The following is a 20,363-nucleotide window of genomic DNA, read 5'->3' as shown; positions in this document are numbered from 1 at the left end:
ATATATATATATATATATATATATATATATATATATATATATATATATATATATATATATATATATATATATATACACATGACACTTCAAAAGTGTGTTGCTAAAATAAAAGGCAGAGCGGCTGTCAGACAAGGATTATTGTTGGCTGATATACAGTCTCCACAGCTCTGCTTGTCCTCTTTTGTCACCGTATTTGTGCAGCGTAATGGCACTGAGTAAGAGTGTGTCAAAGCTGCTGTTTAAATATTTATAAAAACAGTTGACAGAACAATGTCAGGGCAACAGCAGGTGACTGATGAAGGGACAAGACCAGGCAAGTCACACAATGCAGCCTCAGAAAGCAAGCTGAACTCGACACTGTTGGACAGGAGGAGCACTGAAAGGTGGAAGGGAAGAAAAAAATGCAAAGGGCAGGGGATGCAGGGCTTAGAGGCTTTTAGCAGGACAGGAAATAAAGCTTTAACACACTTTCTCTCTCCACACTGGTAAAAGTCACAATGAAACCTGTTAATGTAACACTCTGATTGTGTTAAAAATCAGGGTTTCAACTATTAGTCAATGCTGTGCCATTAAAGCATTTCATTAAGTGACACTTGAGCCATCCAAAGTCATTCCTACCACAAGAGTCCAATCAAATAAAAGTTTTCCTGGAAAGACATTGCACTGGCGTCCACTACAACAACACGCATCCTGATTCATATGTTGTGTAGGAAGCGTGCACGTGTACTTGGATGCATGCAGGCAAACTAAGTGAGTAACATGCTCCACGACGCACGTCACCAATAAGACCATGTGACGTAGACGCACAGGTAACAATAAGGCGGGAGTGCCCGAGCATGTGCGTGAGTGTACATGTCAGGCGTGACTTCCTTCTTTTCTTCGTGGCCTTGCGTCATGGTTTAAGGTGATCAGCCTAACATTTCAGGATTGTGTGAGTGTAGAAAAACAAGGAAACGTCAACACAGGAGACACTGTACCTGTCCTCTGTTTGGTTTTCCACGTTTACAAAGATGGAGGAGGTGGAGATAGTTCCCATGGAGGAGCCCTCGTAGAAGGATGGGTTGGCTGGGACAATGTCGGGGCGCAGATATGAACCGAACACGGCTGAGGAGGAAAAAAGAAAACTAAATTTTAAACATGTGACGCTTTCCTATCTCAGGTGGGCTCAGTTTTAACTTACATGGTGCCAATAAATACAAACAGTCATCTAAAGATGCTTCATAGTGACGGGAAAGGCCCCACAAAATCACAGAGAAAAACCTAATGATTCAGCAATCTAACTATGAGCAAACACTTGGCGACAGGAAGAGCTCGGGCGAGGGCGGCCATGTGCCACAACAGCCTGATGTTAGAGCGCACCATAAAACAGTAAAACAATAAACACTCCTGTGCCTTCAGACTTTCAAACTCCACAATCCAGGTAAGCGCATTTTGACCTATACGGTTGGGTCATCCCACACATTTTACAACTTTAGGCTGAGTACTTCGGCTCCAGATAAGTGTGCGAACACCAACTGCTGTAAAATCAGAGTTCCCCCTGAAAAGGAAGCATTTCCTGGAAGCTGAGCAGAATAAAATCTAAAGCTGACACTGGATGTATCCGAGGAAAAGCGAGTACATTTTTCCTGTAATTCTGCCGTGTCTTTGCGGACTTCAAAACCTAATCAACGACACAAGGCAGCGAATGAGAGTTTAATGCAACTGATTAGATTAGGGTGTCAAACATAAGGCCCAGGGGCCAGAATCAAAAGGGCGAAGACTCTGATCCAGCCCACGAGACATCTTTGGAAATTGTGAAGCAGAGCATAAATTTTGGACTTTTACCTGTATTTTCATACATTTTACAGCTTGTCCTACTGATAAAGATCCCCTCCCACAGCCATTCATATCACACCAAAGTAATGAAGTAATAGATAAATGACTGAATGACATTTAAGTTCCTATAGACATTTCTGTGAATTAAACATTACAGGGCAGTCTGGGGAAATGAGCTACTACAATTCTGTACTTTTACACATTTTGTTTTTACGATTAAAAGGCCAAAGAGTCGTAGTGACCGATTTCTTTCATTAACTACAGCAGAATTTCTTTATCAGGAAAAAACAAAACAAAAACGGAGACATACTGTTAAACACACACTTTTTTTTCTCATATTGAGATGGAAATATGAAATATGGAGATAAATTTCTTTACACTGACAGAAATGGGCTTTTCGCTGGTCCAGCCCACTTCAGATCAAAACAGCAGCATGTGCGACACACTTTGTTTAGATGCTTCCAGTTAAACTGACATACGAGCCACTCCCTTTAGAGTGAAAACCGATTTCCTGTCCTTCCCGAGACCCCTTCAGTAACCATAAGAGCGAGTCGGGAAGTTTAGGAACAACCCAAACGGATTTATAGTTTGTTGCATCACAGCTGGAGATACAGCTGGGGCAGGGCTCGATTAGAGGAGAGGACAAATGACCCCCGTGACTTATCTTTCTGCTCCACACCCACATTTCTTCCGGTGTGTTGTTGGCTGAATAAATCGCCTTATCAAACACAAAGATCACACAGATGTAGCTGCTTTATCACGTAAGAATGTAGGGGGAGCTCAATCTAAGGATGGTTTATACACAGTTTGTACACACAAATACTGTAACTGATGTAATGTTAATAGGAAGGTAACCTCTGTTTATTTCCATCAAAGCCAAACAATACATCAACCACTCACTGCTTCCTCCTCTTGGGAAGTGCTGAGAGGACAACATTTTTATGGCTGAGTGGAAGCAGCTCTTTATTGGCCTCGAGTGTTTCTAAAAAGCTCTAATAAGCCGCAAAACGAAGCTTGAAGAGGCAGACGTGGCGAGGATTAAGGTAAAATGTCAAGTGCTTTTTATGATCTACCAATCCCACCCCCACTTCCTTGGCACAGATGCTGATCTGTCAAACTCTTGTTTTGTGTACCTTGTCCATCCAGGCTGGCGAGGCTGCGCGCTCCTACCAGCCGGTCCCTCCTGTCCTCCTCGTTCCTCTCATCCGCCTGCGATGAAAGGATCTCCTGTGAGCACGACTTCAGAGCAGGGATGGAAGTGCGGGTCCTCTTTGAAGGGGAGAATCGAATTGCTGTGGAGCCAAAATTTAAAAAAAAAAAAAAAAAAAAAAAAAAAAAAAGGAGCACATGAGTCAGGTAAAGGACCACAATCTGATATTCAGGGACTTGGAGGCGAGGGAGACAAAAACTGCAATAATTAGGGGGAGATAAATCAAATCAGTGTTCACACAGAGGAAAACTTCAATGCCCTGCTTCCAAAATTAGAAGCTATTAAACTGTTAAAATGCACAATGACGCTGACACAAATGTCCCCTAAGCCACTTCTTATTCTGCCTCCTGAGCAGGGCGTGAAATAAAATCCTTTCCTGTCATCTCCCTCTGTCGGGACTTGGCAATGGTTAACAGCACAGCTAAATCCTCAAATCAGTGCCTCAGCCATATGTATTTCCACAGAGGGGGTCCGACATGGTAACATTTGTTTCTATATTTGATGTTCCAAAACAGCTTCCTGGTTTCACCTACAGCCACACCCAGGACACTGAGAATAGATGCTACGGATAAAACTATTAAAAAACTATGAAAACTATTTTCCTATCTAGGAGTTTACTGATCATGTGCTTCAAAAGCTTATCCAATAGCCGACTCTAAAAGACCCAGTGCTATTTCAGTAATTCACAAGACCAATGAAATGAAATGAAATGACCAATGAAACTGCCTACAGTTTCATTCCTGTTACCAGAGCAGGATTTCCAGCTTTTCACATTCTGTTTCCTCCTTTAGTTTCACATGTATGACCATGATCAGTCAGCTGACTTACGCTGAGTCTTCCTGAAGACCCGTGTGCTCATGAACTTCAGGAAGCGGCTGGCGTAAAATCCGGGCCGGTGGACTGAGACGGAGTCCTGAGGACAAATCAGAAAGGGAGGAACGAAATAAAAAAAATAAAAAAAAAGAAGTCAGGTTTTTATCAGACAGCCACGGGTAACTTTAAAGAGAACGTAACAAAATAAAAGGCTCATTCATAAAAGCTGCTCCATCAGATTTGAGCAGGCTATCAACTTACACCATCGTACACCAGGGCTTTCCATGAGTGCTCCAACTTTTTAATGAACCTGCAGGAGAAACACAACAAAAAGAGGCCTTGTTACGAAGGTTATACAACAAATTCCCCTTTATGCCCGATCAAACCTAAAAGGTTTCACTTTTCCCTCTGGGTGCAGCGCAAAACTTTGCTCAACTTAAAGTTCTGCCTTCAAGTTAAGCAACATTTAGCCTTTAAGAAAGCAAAAGTACACAAACTCTGCCTTTTCATCATATCTGACCTGATCTGACTTTGCCTACGCTGTCAAGAGTCTGATGCTGACAAGGCTCACAAAGGTTTATGCAATGCTTTTAAAACACCATGAGTAGGAAAAGCTGATGACCCAAAAGGCAGTTGGATCTCATAAGACTTCGTGGCACAAGAAGTCAACATATTAATCTATTTTCTAGATAAAATAAGAAGGAAAGGCAGTAAAAATCCAGTGTTTTTCAGTTTCATTAGCATCAGTACCTGTATGACTGTAGAATATCTATGATGCCCAGGTAGATGAGCAGCTTTTCATCTTTGTGTGTCCGGGCAGGGATGCCGCCCATCCTGAAAAAGAAGACCAAAACAACCAAAACATGGCAGCATTTAGAAAGCAGCTGTAGTTCAAATAAACGTTCAAACGTGCCTCTGCACTTTTTACGAGTGTTTGTAAAAGAGGCTCCTGCAGTATTTACATTTGTGTGTGTGTGTTGCTGTAAATATGCAGAACAGTGTTTGTATTTTTGTAGCTATGGTTATGCGAGAGCCCGACTGTGTGTTCGAGCGTTCTGTGGAAGGTTGTGTAACGTCTGCGAGGGAAAAAGTGGACATCAGGAGACAAACAGAGGAGGTGTGTGTATGCATGTGTGTGTGCATGTGTGTGTGCATGTGTGTGTGCTTCGCCCCCCAGGCTGAATAAACTCACGTGTCATCAGTGGTGAGGGCTTCAGCAGCCTTGCCGTCTCCTTGAATGGACTCCATGGCGGTGGAGTAAAGCACCCTCTGAGCCACGGGTCTCCTCCCATCACCCCCTGCCTGTCCCTGCTCGCCCACCTCTCTGTGGTCCAGGACGTGCACGCCCAGCAGAAGACTGTAGTCCATGATCTTGAAACTCTCAAGCACCTATTGCAAATTACAAATAAAAAGAGTTCACTCAATATCACAATCTGGATATCGTTATATGATTCAATCTCCCACCTCTTGAAACTTTGAAAAGTTTTCTACTAGACTCTCACGAGGGGGGAGTTGTTTCCTTCCTAAAACACTTTCATCACCCAGCTCAGTCAAAAGTGTGTCGGGTGATGAAAGACCAGAAAGCCAGCAACAGGAAATCTCTGCTCAAACCTGTTCAGAGCCAAATAAACAATAAAACAAGAGAGCCAAGTGTTACACACCGACCCGTCTGAGGAGCCTTTTACCAAGCTTCCCATAAACCCTCTGACTTTATGGGAACCCAGTGCTCAAGAAAAGCCACCCTGTGGCAGGAAAAGGGCAGAAAGTGAGGTGGGAGCTTGTTCTGGGAATGGGATTGAGGTCACTGCCGTGTACCGTGTACTACTTACTTTATGACCCAGACTGAAACAAACAACCGAGAAAAATAAGACAAGCTATGGTAACGGTTTAATATTCTTAGCCTGAAGCCATTTGCTTTCAAATACAGTCAGCAGAATAAAAATGACACACATCTTCTGATGGGATGGAGCTTGCAGCTACGCCACACCTACCGCTGAACTCTGGCTTTGTTTAAGGTCAAAGCAATGCCAGTTGAGCTTTCGACACTTGTTAATTAATGCAGCTCTGTCATAAATCGCGCTTTAATGTGTTTATATGGGATGAAAAATCAGATGAAACAGGCTGTCTAAACATGAGTGAATAAACCAGATAAAAGCTTTAACACTATGCATTCCCACAAAGATTTCTATATTTACTGCAGAAAAAACCTGACATAATCAAAGACAGTCATGGCCCAGAATCCAGAGAAAAATTAAGTTATCTATAGATAAGAAATCCTCGAAGCAAAGTCAGAGAAGATTTTATTAGTGTTCATTGTAAATCAAGTTAGCATTTGCTGATATTTAAAGTCAAAGCGGCACACATTCATGCACACAACTGCAAGCAGACTTAATGAGTGACTCAAAACAAACACAGGGCCTTTTCACCGATCACCCCCCACCCCTCTTTTTTTTCATATCAACTATTTGCATCCCCTCGCTCAAACTCCCCCAGCCTATTCAAACAGCAACCATTTTGAATAGAGCCATACACATCACGCTGCCTACAGAAAGCCACGACCGAGCATCCGGGCCCCAGTTTTCCCCGACGGACAATCAAAGCATCACAGCAGACAGAGAACACCCACGTTTGTGTGTTATTTATGCAAAATTTCTCCTTGGATTTTTTAATCTGACTTATTCTGAGGAGCATACTGGTACAGTCTTTAGTTCCTGCTTTCAAACACAACCGTTCTTGTCTCATAGTGAAAGTAATAATAATACTGCACTAAAGCTCCCGTGAGAAGCCAGCTTTGTCATAGCATAGCTTAATCCTCAACAAAATTCGATGTTTCTCATCATCGTCTAGCCTAAAGCGCTCCTCCACCCATTCAGCTCTGAGCCAGTAGAGCTGCCCGACTTTGCACTAATACACCAATAATACACAAATACATGTGTTCCTTAGCAAGAAAGCCTAGTCTATTCATTGAGCAAGCTGAATAACTTTTTCCAAGTATACACCGACTACGAGTCCAGTTCAAGAACGCTTGGTTTGTCACAGAAGTCGTGATGGGGCAGAAAGGAACAAACACCAACCCGCCACTTGAGGAGGCCACAAAAGCCACAACTCAAATCACATTGTCAGTGTTGGTAATTTAAGATGTTTTCTTCACAATGGGTAAAAAAACGGTATGAAATGACACAATAAAAACTGAAAAAAGGGCTTGATTCAGAAAATGGCCTTGATTAGAAAGAAATCTAATTCAACTTTACCCTTGTTCTCCGTTCTTTGTACGCTTACTTTATTTGACATTCTTCTTAAAGCACAGAGGATGAGAATGATTCAAACATAACACATTGTGATCTGAAACTTTAAAAAGAAAAGTCCCACAGGGGTGTAAAGTAGGGCAAAATGTTTTCATATTCGTACTGCTCTCCATGACATCACGACGCCACGCAATGAGTGGCTTCAAAGAATGGGGAAGAAAGGCGATTAAGTGACTTGACATGGTTGCTGGTGCCAGACAGGCTGGGCAGAGTTTTTTCGGAAACTGCTGATCTGCTGAGATTTGCCTGCACAACCATCTATAGGGCTCACAGTGAATGGTCAGAAAAAGAAAAAATATCCAGCGAGCGGCAACTGTGTGATGCTATCATGTCAATATGGACCAAAATGCCCAAGAAATGTTTCAGCACTTTTGTGAATCTATGCTATTCTATGGCACTTCTGAAGCCATACAGGGGGCCAAACCAGTACTAGCAAGTGTATCTAATAAAGTGGCCAAAAGTGTATATTTCTTAATGCTTTTTTGGCCTGAGTTGCCCACAAGATGACAAAGTGTTGACAGCCAAGCATGTGTTGTGAAGAAAAGTCTCCCAACAGCTTGATTTCATCTTCAGCATCACAGTCATTATGTTTGCCTCACTGCACAGTCACTGTAATGTGACAGCAATGCTCTTCACCACACACACACACACACACACACACACACACACACACACACACACACACACACACAGCCAGAGTCAGACTGGTAGATGCACACACACTCTACAATAAACCCTCTCTGTCTCACTCTCTCTGTAGAGTAGAGTTCAGCATGAATTATTAATGCCTCGTGTTGTTTTGGCATTTGGGGGAGTATCAGGGGAGCTGGAGAGTAATGGAGAGGAGAGACTTAAGAAGAGAGCACAGCCGGCATTTCTCCAGAAGTGTCCTGTGTAACCGTGAGTATCGGTTATTTCTGAAATGTCACAAGCATTGCTCAAACACCATTTCTTCTTTCAACTAAACTCTGACTTTCCACATTCCCACATTCCCTGCAGGCTCTGGAAAAACAGCTGAACATTACTTTTTTTATCATAGCTATTAAAGGACAACTCTTTCTTCCACTTCCTCGTTCCCTCCAAAGCCCCCTATGCCCCCTGTTGCTTAGCTTCTGCCGACCCTTACTCTGCGTTCTGGTCCGCGGCCTCTCCTGGGGTGACGGGGTTAGCTGCTTACTCATGGAAATGGACAGAGATTCTGCTTAGAGGGCACTTTGCTTCCCGCTTAGGAGGCAAACGCAGGAAGCCATGACAATAAACTATACAGCACAGTCTCTGTAACAGCTGCTGCAAAACAGTCCAACTTGCATACACCATATAGGTTTTATAAACTATATACATTAATTTTATAGACACACAGACAGCCAGTGCATCTCTGTTGTACTTTGAGCTTGTGAACTGCTTGCGTGCACTGCCAGGTTAACCATTAAGAAAGCACTGAATTAGCCAGAAGGGAGGATGTCGGTGTCAGTGTGCTTAAGAAAACAGAACTTTGAGAAAGTCAACACACTGGTTAATGATAATGAGAAACACTCTAACCTGAGGAGATTACATAAGGGTCCTCTGAGTTTATGGTAGCCTGACTGTAAGTCAACAACATCACAAGACCCAGATTTACCGCAAAAGAGATAATGTTTGACTTAAAAGGAGGGAAAGCAAGAGGTGATCACACCTGTTTATGCAGCAATCCTGTAAGAGAAATCAATTTCCCCTAAAGAGGAACACAAAACTACAAACTAATGCAGCAAAAGATTTTCTGTAAAACAGAACTACCCTTGTCATTACTTGTTTTCTGAGTATACAGAAAAGAGAGGACACAGATTGTGTTACATAATAGGCTGATTTAAACACACAGCATCCCACTATTCATTAGCTTTAATTCTTTCAATAAAAACATCATGTTTGTTTCCTCTTCTTCTAAATAAAAAACTGAATCATTTACCCGAAGTTTGGTGTAAGGGAAGTCATTAAGTTGTTAGCTATATGGAGCCTCACGAGGTTGCCAGGTCTGGCAGGTTGACACGACTCAGCAGGAACTTTGCCAGGAAGTCTTTCTTTTGCTGTTCCCTGAACTCATCTGATGTACCCATCAACATCCAGGTCTATTTCCAGGTTAAATACAGCAGCCTGTTAACATTTTCTTTTCCAAACACAACAACTGAGGTCTAGATTTTCTGCAGACTGTGAAATGGCCCTTAAAACCATAAGTGGGCAATTAACTTTGCCAAGAGACCACATGACAAACTGGGGCTGTTGTGAAGGGACACACTAAAAAGCCCAACTCAATTTTACTTATTAATTTTCTCTCTTTATAAAGTGCTACTAGAAAGAGTCGTCGTTACAGTTAGACGATGAAAATGTGACACAGCAAAAACGTCAACATTTAATCACCATTTACTCAACATTCCCCAAAACAACTGTGAACTGTATGTAAGACTTTTAACTTTATACAAAATACTGTTGCCATCTTGCTTAAAGGTAAATGAATTAATCTGTGTTTTTTTATTTATTTTTTTCCCAGTGGAGTAAAACTAGCTGGTTTTGGTCTTAAATAAGTGCATTAAAATCATCAGATTCAGTGTCTAAAGTTGAAATGTGAAGGGCAGTCACAGCAACAGCAAATGCAAGATCTGCCTTCTATTCTGCATCTGAGAGCTCTGGAAAGTCTGTGCCTTTCTTATCATAATGCTCTTGACTTTCTGCTCTGAGGTCCCATACTCTTTCCCCAGGCTGAGCCACCTGACAGCTGTGTGGTAGCCTATGTCACCATGTTTAGTTTCATGCTCCTTCAAAAGTGCAAAAAAAAACAGTTCAGCGTTCTCACCCCAATTAACTCTATTAGTTATGAACATGTTTAATTTTTAGCACCAAGTTACACAACACCTCCTGCTGTATCGTACAATGCTAACATACAAATTTCAGTTCTGGGTTCAGTTCAGTTACTTCTGTCTAAATCTGCCTTTAATCATTTTTAAAGTGTTCAAATCTGAAATTTGTCAGATTTGGACATAACGTCTGCCAGTTATCTGTGAACAAATCACTCCCTGTTACAGTCCCTTTCACTAAGGTCATTCCTGCCAGCTCCTCTGTAATATACTTGGGATTTACCTAAAAGAATAAGTAACTGGCCTGTGTAATTGTCACTGGGTGGGATTGACACAGCCCTCATCCAGAGCCAAAGAGAAACACTCAAAATCGTCTCTGTGTGTTTAGTCTCAGAATGGCGATTCAAATTGTACTCCTTAAACACACAAATGAGCTCTCCACAAGCAAAGCACACAGTTTTACCTCTGACCTCAGTGACTACATACTTACATACATGTCTTGTTAAAAAAAAACCTCTACACCCTGAAACAGTCTTTTTATTTTATTTTTGTGTGAGCTGACATTTTCATATCGTATCATATCTCTCATAAGTGTTTCTCCGAACATGTTTACAGTGAAGCTCCATTTGCTTGCACACATGTACATATATAGATTAAAAACAAACAAACAACAAAACCCCAAAAGGTGACTTTAAAATAAAAGCACAACTAACTATAGGCTGTCCGATGCCCAAGTCTGCTCTAACCTGATTATCTAGTGTTTGATCATGGTGTATAAATAGCTTCACAAATATGCCACCTCTCTGTGTTTAGAAAGGGTATTTTCCAAATGGAAACTTCTGCTGTAACAGACAATGAGCCAAAGGTTATGTATGCTTAGTACTTTATTAGGGTCTTAATTCAACATTTCAGAAGGCTCTAATGTAAAAAAGCTTAATATAGAGCCATTTGTTTTATGAGTTTATGGTGCACAACGCCTGAATTGTTGCCTTGGGAGGGGAACAGAGGGTGCAGACATCAGTACCACTTAAGTTTTGTGTCTTTTGCTTTTTAAAACCTAGAGGCTTCTTAATTAATCACAGCTATGGCCCACAAATCTGAAAATTTACTGTACACGATCCATCAGCCTCCACGACTAGCAACAATTCTTCCAAACTAATGTAATGCAGACAGACAAAGGGATATGAAAGGATGAAGTTTATGTGTTTGCAGCATAACGTTTTCTTTTTTTAAAGATTTGGTGAATCGCCAGAGCACAGCTCACGTCTCTTATTAAGCTCAAACTATCCTCCTTCAGTTGAACAATTTCACGGTGTCTGCATTAATACAGAGAAGAATGTGAGCCCTTAGATTGGAAGACTATCTTTGGACAGGGCTCTGAGTCTCACGCTACCAGGATCATGCCTTAATCACATTCAGTGTTTGGAGAGCTGTCACGTAGTGAAACATAGCCGTGCAAGGAAACAAGAACACAGACCCGAGGCAAACTGAAAGTTTAGCTGAACACATTGTCTTTCCCTCTGTGGCAAAGACAAGGAAAATTCTCTTTTCAAAACATTTCGTCCCATCTAGGATACGCACTTATATCCCAAAGCAGTATATAATGTGATTAAGTTACAAGGATGCATGTTGCTGGTGTTAGAATACATACCAACCCTTTAAAAAGATATATTTTCTCACTAGACTAAGATTTCCAGCTTGAAAGGATTTCACCAGGAAAGCTCCGTGCTATGAAACTAAAATGAGATCATCCTAGACTTCCTTATTTGTTGTAGGGAATAATAGAGAGCTTCCCGTCATGATACGACTGCCATTTCAAAGCCAGTCTGTGAGAAGAACATCCATAAAACTACCTACCCGACAGTCTCTCTGCAGAGTCTTCATGAGGTTGTTGTACGTCTCGGCGTCAAAGTAAAGCCCCTCCTCGTGCATGTCTTGAAAGTCCAAGTCTTTGTAGGTCGGACAGGCCTTCTCTCTCTCTTTCCTCGACGCTCGTCTCTTATAGGTGGATCCCTTCAGGTCGTATTTGTAGTGCATTTTGACAGAGCGAGGCAACACATTGTTCATCACCACCAATCGGATGTTGATGCCTCCAGACTGGATGCAGTACAGGCCGTAAAACTTGGGAAGCAAAGTGCGTGGATTCTGGTTCAAGTTCTGTGAATTTAGAGAAAGCACAGGGGTCGCAATGACGTTGAGTTTTGTAGACTGGGTGCATTTCTTAAAAAATATATTAATGTGTGGGATAAAAGGAAGCAGTTTGGTAACTAATTTGTGTATGGTCAGAATTATATTGCAGATAACTGTGACGTACCTACCCCAGGTAAGGAGCTCTGTTAGTGTTTGTAGATAGAGCTATAAATTGTGGACCATCTGTTTAGTATTTCTACTACAATAAAAATAGACCTTTGCAGAGGACTTTAAACTTGTGCAAAGAGCAAAGTTCTGCGTCAGACAGATCTGATTTTCATGCCAAGAAGAGTGCTGAGTCTTCTGTTACGGCTCAGAGCACAGCAGTTTTCAGTGGAATGGCACATAGTGCCCAGTGAGCGTGCTTTTCGATTTTGCTATAACATTCAAGGAGTTGTCCAAACTGTCTCCCAAAGTTAGACTGCTGAGGGAAAACATTCAATAGACAACTCAAAATTTTGTGAGTGTATTTTTTTTCCACATTAACAAAGTCTTGGCTGAACACCTTCAATTCTTGCCAGATATGGTTCCCTGTGACTTTACCTTCTTCTCCAAAAAGAAAACATTCAAGTGAAGGGTTGCCGTTTTGACACAGTGGATCAGATCTAAAACACACTACTGGAGCACAAGTTTAAGTGGTCAGAACAGCACTTCTATGAAAGGATATATCTAAAAATAGCAAGCGGTGAATAGAAGAGGCGAATTGCTGCAGAAGAGGACTAACTGGAAGGGGAAGACTGCATATGGTTTAAACTCCATATGTGGAAAGCTTGGCACCATGTACACTCCATGCTTCACTGATGTCAAGCAGAATGAGGATGCAATAAAAAAAAACATGAATAACAAAATGATCTGATCAAATTTTGGACTTTTATCTATGCAACGACCACTGTCCTCAGTCAAGTTGAATTGCTATTCAGGCTCCTAGTGCAGGAGCTAAAGGGCATTTTCACTCCATCTCATTTTTGCCTCTGAAGCATCTCATGAGTAATCACTCATTTAACACCAAGCGGGTTTTAGACATCCATCAGCAAGAATTTTCACATGCCATCACGAACTGTAATGAAGTAACATTAAACTTCTCACCATGTAGTATCCAGGTAGCAGCCTCTGGAGAAACTTGGCCTCCTTGTGCTGAACAGTTTTAATGATGAACTCATCGTCGCTGGTCAGGTAGAAGAGAGAGCCGCTGGCCCCGGGGTTGACCAGCTCAATCAGAGGCTCATTTACCAGGGAGTACTGAGGAAGAAAGCCATAAACATTTCATATCTAATACATCAAATTCACAAATCAACTCTATATATGGTATAGCTTTGCACGCAGCAGAGCAGGAAACAGATAAAGGTCCCTCGGCTGGTGCCACAAAATTGGAGGGCCGCTTTTGTAATGAAAAATCAGCCCCAAAGTCTACAGTTGTTCACATGTTTATCGGAGAAAGCAGAACCCTGTCTACATTTTTTTATTGTTCCATTAATGCCAGCTCTGCTTCACATCAGTCTACTGTTTATCTGTTTGTCAAACTTTATAGGCGCCCACAGACATGTGAATCTTCCTGCTAAGAAACGAGAGCCTCCGTCCCGCAGTGCCCATCTACATACAAGAACCCGCAAGACTGTAGAGAAGCGTTAGATATTAATCAGTGCATTATGAGAGCCACATTTTCAAAAGAGAGAAACACTGGAGGCATCCACTCTCCCTCTCCAGAGACTCTTCCACTTGATGACCATCCACAGTCACGTTGCATTACCGGCACAAACACATCCACACTTTATTGCATTTGCACTGAGCCTGGCTGTGTATGCGTGTCCACATTCTCTCTTAATTAGACACCGCAGTGTGGCCTCCGCCTGAATGAATTCATCATCACCTCAAGGACATCAGTCATTAGCACTACTCCTCAATGCTGGCGGGCCTTGCGCCATCATCCCTCTTCGGCCTTGAAATAACTTTTTAATCTCCGACTCTCTTCTGGAGCTTTTTGTCTTTCATTTATGCAGAAAAATATCTGGCCATCAAAAGGAACAATGTAGCCTGATGGGTTTAGGAAAGACTTCGAGGCATAAGGAACGCAGGAAGATGCCGCCACAGCAGGATAAAGGTCAGAGGAAATCACACCTTTTTGAAATCTAATTTTATTTATAAAAAGGTAGAGTATCAATTTAGCATTAAATTAGTGCTGTCAAACGTTTGAAACGAACACTTAAGACTTCAGCCAGGGAATATTTTCACAGACAAAAACACGTGCAAACGAGCAAAACCAAAAACATGAATCACACAAAATGCTTCTGTCTAAATGTCTAAATGTGTGCCTGTGAGTCTGCTGGGAAATCACTGCACGTGTGAGGATTACAGCTGTGCTAATGAGGGCACATGCTCTGTCATTATTAGCTCCAGTATCTCCACCACCCCAATGTTTTACCTTGACTCCACCCTCCTGGGGACTGCAGCATTACTCAACCTATTGGATTCTACATTAGTCAGCATTTAGTTGGTGGAAAGAAATTCCCGACAGACAAAAATAACGAGCAATTCTCTCTTCTTTATCAGACTTACAACTGATTATCGATGTCAGTTTGCGACGTGTGGATGTAAGAACCAGGTGAATCTCGCTGTAACACAGGAAATCTCAGCCTGTGTGTTTGTTTCTTTGGCTGCCCACTCCTCCTACACAACCAGGGAGATGAGAAATCAAACCTGGCATGTAGAACATCTTAAAAATGCATCTACGTCATTACGTAGACTGGCAGCCGCCTAGCAACAGCCTTAAAATGACGCGATTTCAGCATTTATGCCCCTGTAACACCTTACATTGAATGTGAAGTTATAGCAAGCAGTTAGCTGAGCTTTGCATCGAGGCTGGAACAGGTAAAACATCAAAATCCAATGTCATAGACCTCATTAATTTATAAAAATTATCTTTGTTTAATCTCATAAACAGCAGTGTGAGTTTATGCGGGTAATGTGCAGCGAAATACTGGGCAGGCAGCCAGTGACAGGAAGTGACTCAGCATATTTTCTTAAATCTCCTTTTTTTCCTTTAAGTCTTGAAAGCAAAAACTTAAAATGACCTTTTTTTACCCCCTTGAATAGGACCAGCAGGTTAATTTCAGTTGCTGTGCTGAGAAATGAGAGTGCACTAGATTTGCTTCCTGCGGCATGGCTCCATACAAATGAGGTGGTGATCCAGACTGAGCTGAGGTCTGGATTTTGAGCATGAACACAAATAATGACCTACAAGGTCTGCCAGGTTTTAGTCTTACCAGGTAGTCATCTGGCTTGATGCCGAACAGATCTCTGAAGTAGCGGAAGGCCAGCGGGGCGTACGTCTTGAAGCGGAAGTCAGGATAGTGATGTGCTGGAGTCAGGTTGCTTCCCTCACTGGTAATATTTGACCAAGACAAGATGAGACAAACACACAAACGGGTATATTAGATACATTTTTCAACACTAACTGACATGAAATTTAAAAAAGAAGCTTTAACATTACAAAAGGAAACATGTTAGTGTCAGTCACACAGATGCATTCTCGCGCCCCCTGGAAAACTGGCACTACCGGGCGGAAATGAACACCAGCACCTAATCTTTGTGCCTGGTATCTACGCTATTGACTCTGGGTAATTTTATCAGTGGGCCCTTGTATTTTCTTCCATTCCTGCTTGAACAGGCTTCAGTAAGTCCTCTATGGGAACCCAGATTCACCAGCATTGTGCTATCAGAGATAGGTCTGTATAGAGTTCTTCGCCTGGAGACTGAAGATGGCTCTAATTACTGGATCGAACAATACCAAATAAAAAAAACATGCACTTCAGCTCAAATGGGGAGAAAATGGCTCAAATAAAAGGTTTAAAACCAAACAAAATGAGACACAATAACCTGCATGTTTTTTTTGTTTTTTGCCAAGCGTGGAGTGGGAGACATTTCCAGACGGGCTTTGACAAAGGCTGACCCTGTTTCTAACTAACCTAACCCATAATCCTGTAAGCACATTGGATAAGGTTAGCGTGAGTCAGCCGTCGAGTCTTTTTTTAAAACTAAACTTTCATTGGAATCAGTTTTGTAGTTGCAGAAATAGGTTAATAAAGGTTTTGTTTCCCAGGGCACCTCTAAATCTGGTTACTTGGAAGCTGCTCTGGGTAGAGAGGCCCTTTTGTTGTTCCCTGTGTGTGCTATATTCAGTGACACGGAGGCAAGGCGCAGGTGTAACACTATATCTGTGATCACGCCACAATGGCATTTGAACGGTTTGTTTAGTGCGCGAGGACAACGGGAATCATTTGCCACTGATTGAGAGTCTACTTAAAAGAAAAAAAACAAAACATTAAGCAACACAAGCGCCCGGAAAAAATTCAGTCTAATCAGGGATTCATCTCCCTCTCTGTGTGTGCGTGCGTCTGCGGAAAGGTGTGAGACAAACTGAAAATAAAGCGTGAGGGAGTCAAAGCGACATCTCTGTTTCCATCATTTAGTCACTTGTTCAGGGTAGTCCTGCGGTGGGAGGAAAGAGAAGGGATTGTGTGCTATTACAGAACAGAAGATAAATGCTGAGGGAAAGCAGAAAGAATAAAATAGGAAACGGTTATGTCAGATTAAAGATGTAAGGCATTCATTTTCTCCCCTCACTCATTACACTGTTTGTTCCGTCTTGTGTAATTTTATTTTCTTCCTACCAACATGGCCTAGATTCTTTCTCCCCCTGTGAAAAAGGTGGCCCTGGAGACTGCCACCACTTTCATTTTAATTCAAACTTGGGCTGGATGAAACAAGCCTCATTTTAAACCAATTGTCGCTCGTCATTTTGCGCTTCAGAGTCTCAGCGAGCGACGTGGAGTTTTCATCAAAGTCTTGAAAGTCATCAGGGCCTTTATCAGTCAAACACAACAAGAGCTTTGTTAGGCTGTTGCTGAGGAGCAGGACTGGTGTGCGTGCCAGAAAGAGGTTTGCATAAACCATGCCCAGTTTGCATATCCTGGTGCAGCATCTCTAAGGTAAACCACAAAGTACATCCTGATAGGACTGTAATTCTCCTCCTGACGTCCAAGGGTTAAACACAACATTGAATGACCTTGGATGTATTTACACTGGGATGGACAAACAGCAACTAATAGATGTCTTTTGCTCAGCTGCTCCTGATTTAATTTGTTTTTGTAGTTCCTCTACAGCTCTAAAAGAAAACAAAAACTGATAAAGTATGTGCCGCAGCATCAGCTGTGTGTTAATAAACCATATGTGTGGACATAAGGCAACACTTTCGATGAATCCCTCGTCTTGCTTTAGATTATATAAAGCATTTCTTTGAGCTGATGATGTAATTTTGAAGATAGCTCAGCGGCGCGCCGCCGTACGTTTTGCTCTGTGGCAGTTAAGAGGCACACAGTAAGCTGATTCCACAGTTCTTGGCAAGATAATCCACTAGAATAGTTTTATCCCTGCGTCATGACTTAGACTAGCAAAACTGTTGATAAATGATGATGCTGGCAGTTTGAGGTGGCACCACATTTTCTTTGGAGTGGATTTCGAGCGCATGTAGTTTCCACCGAGCGTGATTAATAACAGCTGTTAATGTTTTTCATTCGAGATCCAGACATATAATATTTGCGGAGGCCGTCCAGGCGAAGCGTGCCCTTCACTCGCTTTCCATCCATTCACTTCATTCACAGCCAACCTACACACAGTCTGCTTTTACGAAGCAGCTCTCCTATTCACCAAGTCCTGCAGATAAATAACCTTGAGCTTACGTGACAAGGACGCAAACCTTCAACGCACAAAAACACACATGCTGAGAGAGTGTTTCTGTGAATGTAACACTGTGGTTGCGCATGTGGGATCACTGACCTGGGCAGAAAGACACTCTCCACCACATAGAAGTCTTGCATAAGAACATCTCTGTCAGGCTTGGAGGTGAGGTTTCCCACTGTATAGCCAATACCGAGCTGAATGGCTCCCTTTAACGCCGAGGATGTGGTCTTGATGGGAAATTCGAAAAGAAAATATCACATTAGTCTAGCCGTGGCACACTTGCTCCCTTGCTTACCCTTTGATTTGAAATATGAGAATTTCCACACAAACACATCCAACTGCACTTGCAGACTTGGACAAATCCAGTTTGTGTTTTTATTGCATGACACCTCTAAAAAAACATATTTCCCCAAACCTGGACAGAGGTAGCTAGTATAAAGAAATGCATTATGGTTGAATCTTAAAAAAAAAAAAAGAGAGAGAGATGTTTCCATAAGGAGTGACGTCTACAGTACAAGAAAGAAAACAAATGTACTCAGCACTTGACTGACTGCTAGCAGCTGGCTGTGGAAGGGTCACGACATAATGTGCTGCAGAAGGAGTTAAGGGACTCGAGTGGCTCAGAAGCAAAAGCTGACTCTAAACGGCAGCATTTCCAAGTAAATGTTAAGGGATCGTGCTCATATTCCTCATAACATGAAAATGTTACCAAACACACTCTTTTACCTTCTTGTAGGTTTTCTCTGAGCTCCGATTCCCTCCTGTCCCATTTTCTGTGGCGGTAGACATCTAAAAGGGACACAAAGTCATTCAGGCAACAAACTATAACACTGTAATTCTTGTCAATTGTTGCATTGCTCTGAAATATACTGAGCAGTCAAAAGCATACCTTGCTTAATAAAAAGCTGTGCCTGACGAGCAGCAATCAGGGCAGCAGCTCTTGATTGTCAGGCTGAGCAATCATCAGGAGTTGTCACAGGACCTTCTGTAAGAGAACGGGTGCCCAGTAAGTTACTATAAAATATTTTTAAAAAGGCACTGACATTGCATTAAAGTAAGTGAATCTTGCTGATTCTGCTAATCTCCACCTGATAAAAAAAGGCACTTTAACTCTGATAGTCACTCTTGACTCATGAGATGTACATTTGTGTTTTGTAATAAACATCAGAGTTCTGCTCGAGTGCCGTGTTGGAGAAACAGTCCTTTCCTGCCTGTCACTTCAACACCTCACAAATCACAGCGTGCAGATACAGAAATCTTGTTACACTTTAATCTAATCGCCGGCTTCTCTGTTTTCATATTGCCTCGATATTCAAGACTTTGTACGTGCAGAACAACACCTCATAAAGGAGTGGAGCTGCACAGCGTGTCACTGCCCGGCTTACAGCTCATCAAAGTCCTCCCTGAGCCACAAAGACCCAGTCTGTCTTGTTTCTACGTAAGCTCTCCATGAATTTTCCACTCCTCCTTAAAATGTGTCTGTTTTTCTCCACTAACACTCCCAGAGAAAATGAGACAGAGTGGCGTAAGTCATTTAAATGTTGCCTCAGGACACGCTGAGAAGAAGTGAGGAGTAAGAGCAGTTGCAAAAGTTGGACTTTGACAAGCTCTCACAAGGCTGCAGTCACCACATCACCTGCATATAAATGCGCCTGCTGTTACTGGAGCTTTGAGTATCGCACAATGTCTTGCTGCCCTCGTGCCCTGCAGTCACCTGTTTTGTGACCAGCTGTCACATCATCATCACATCATCGCCATGCAGTGGAAAACTAATTGAACTAAACTAAAGTCTTGTTTGTGTTTGGTTCTTGCAAAGTAAAATCCTCGCAATATCTTGCACCTTTGTTGGAAATAGTCTCCAAACGGAGAAAGGTGCACTTGGATGAAAATACGCTCACACGCAGAGATTCAGATATTGAGAGTGTAGCAGACACTCAGCTCTTATCTCCAGACTGGCTCCTAATCTGCACACCAGCTTCTCTGTTGCTATAAACACATAAGAGACAATAGCACAGACCACAGAGACCATCCTGGCTAGAGGCTTACTCGGTCTTATTCTGCCTCTGTGAATCATTCATAGCTTTTATATCACCTTAAAAATAATTTCCTGCCTTACGAAAAGGACACGAGCACATTCGCTCACACAACAAACACAATATGTTTTTTTGCGCGAGCTCTTGTTTTTTGTAAAGCTCACGTCTGTCATAAAATGCTGTTATTGATCTCGAGCCTCGTCAGTCAGTGTAATGAGGTGTTGATCCACCTGAGCCTTTACACTATGTGCCCTGAACCTGAGGAATGTTAATAAGCCCGTAGGCAGGCCTGTCTGGCTCTCAGCTCAGCACCGACTTGAGTGTCAGTGTCAAAATGAATTGTGCGGACCTCTCTTTCGCTCTCTCTCGCACTCCAGCCGCCTCTCCCTCACCTGACCCCACAACCCAGCTGGTACTCTAACAGACTGCTTCGAGA

The 20,363-nt window shown here is 42.3% G+C and overlaps 1 protein-coding gene across 3 annotated transcripts in view; it reads right to left on the bottom strand.

Moving 5' to 3' along the window:
- Nucleotides 1–20,363, bottom strand: part of LOC146506901 (phosphatidylinositol 4-phosphate 5-kinase type-1 beta-like) — a 31,564-nt gene that overhangs the window by 2,442 nt on the left and 8,759 nt on the right. For 2 of the 3 annotated variants that reach the window (XM_085181403.1, XM_085181402.1), the window contains exons 2-13: nucleotides 18,784–18,879; nucleotides 18,621–18,683; nucleotides 17,991–18,121; nucleotides 15,419–15,536; nucleotides 13,245–13,397; nucleotides 11,826–12,125; nucleotides 5,031–5,227; nucleotides 4,589–4,672; nucleotides 4,100–4,148; nucleotides 3,854–3,938; nucleotides 2,949–3,107; nucleotides 978–1,104 (exon numbers count right to left, since the gene is read on the bottom strand). In XM_085181403.1, the coding sequence (XP_085037529.1) occupies nucleotides 978–1,104; nucleotides 2,949–3,107; nucleotides 3,854–3,938; nucleotides 4,100–4,148; nucleotides 4,589–4,672; nucleotides 5,031–5,227; nucleotides 11,826–12,125; nucleotides 13,245–13,397; nucleotides 15,419–15,536; nucleotides 17,991–18,121; nucleotides 18,621–18,683 (1,466 nt within the window). In that variant the 5' untranslated portion in view covers nucleotides 18,784–18,879. The remainder of the gene's footprint in view (nucleotides 1–977; nucleotides 1,105–2,948; nucleotides 3,108–3,853; nucleotides 3,939–4,099; nucleotides 4,149–4,588; nucleotides 4,673–5,030; nucleotides 5,228–11,825; nucleotides 12,126–13,244; nucleotides 13,398–15,418; nucleotides 15,537–17,990; nucleotides 18,122–18,620; nucleotides 18,684–18,783; nucleotides 18,880–20,363) is intronic. The other variant, XM_085181404.1, reaches the window with a different exon arrangement.

The sequence above is a fragment of the Neolamprologus multifasciatus genome, chromosome 12 (genome assembly GCF_963576455.1).
Source record: "Neolamprologus multifasciatus chromosome 12, fNeoMul1.2, whole genome shotgun sequence".
In the NCBI taxonomy this organism is placed as follows: Eukaryota; Metazoa; Chordata; class Actinopteri; order Cichliformes; family Cichlidae; genus Neolamprologus; species Neolamprologus multifasciatus.
Note: the sequence above shows the minus strand (reverse complement) of the source record. Positions and strands in the feature narration are given on the sequence as shown.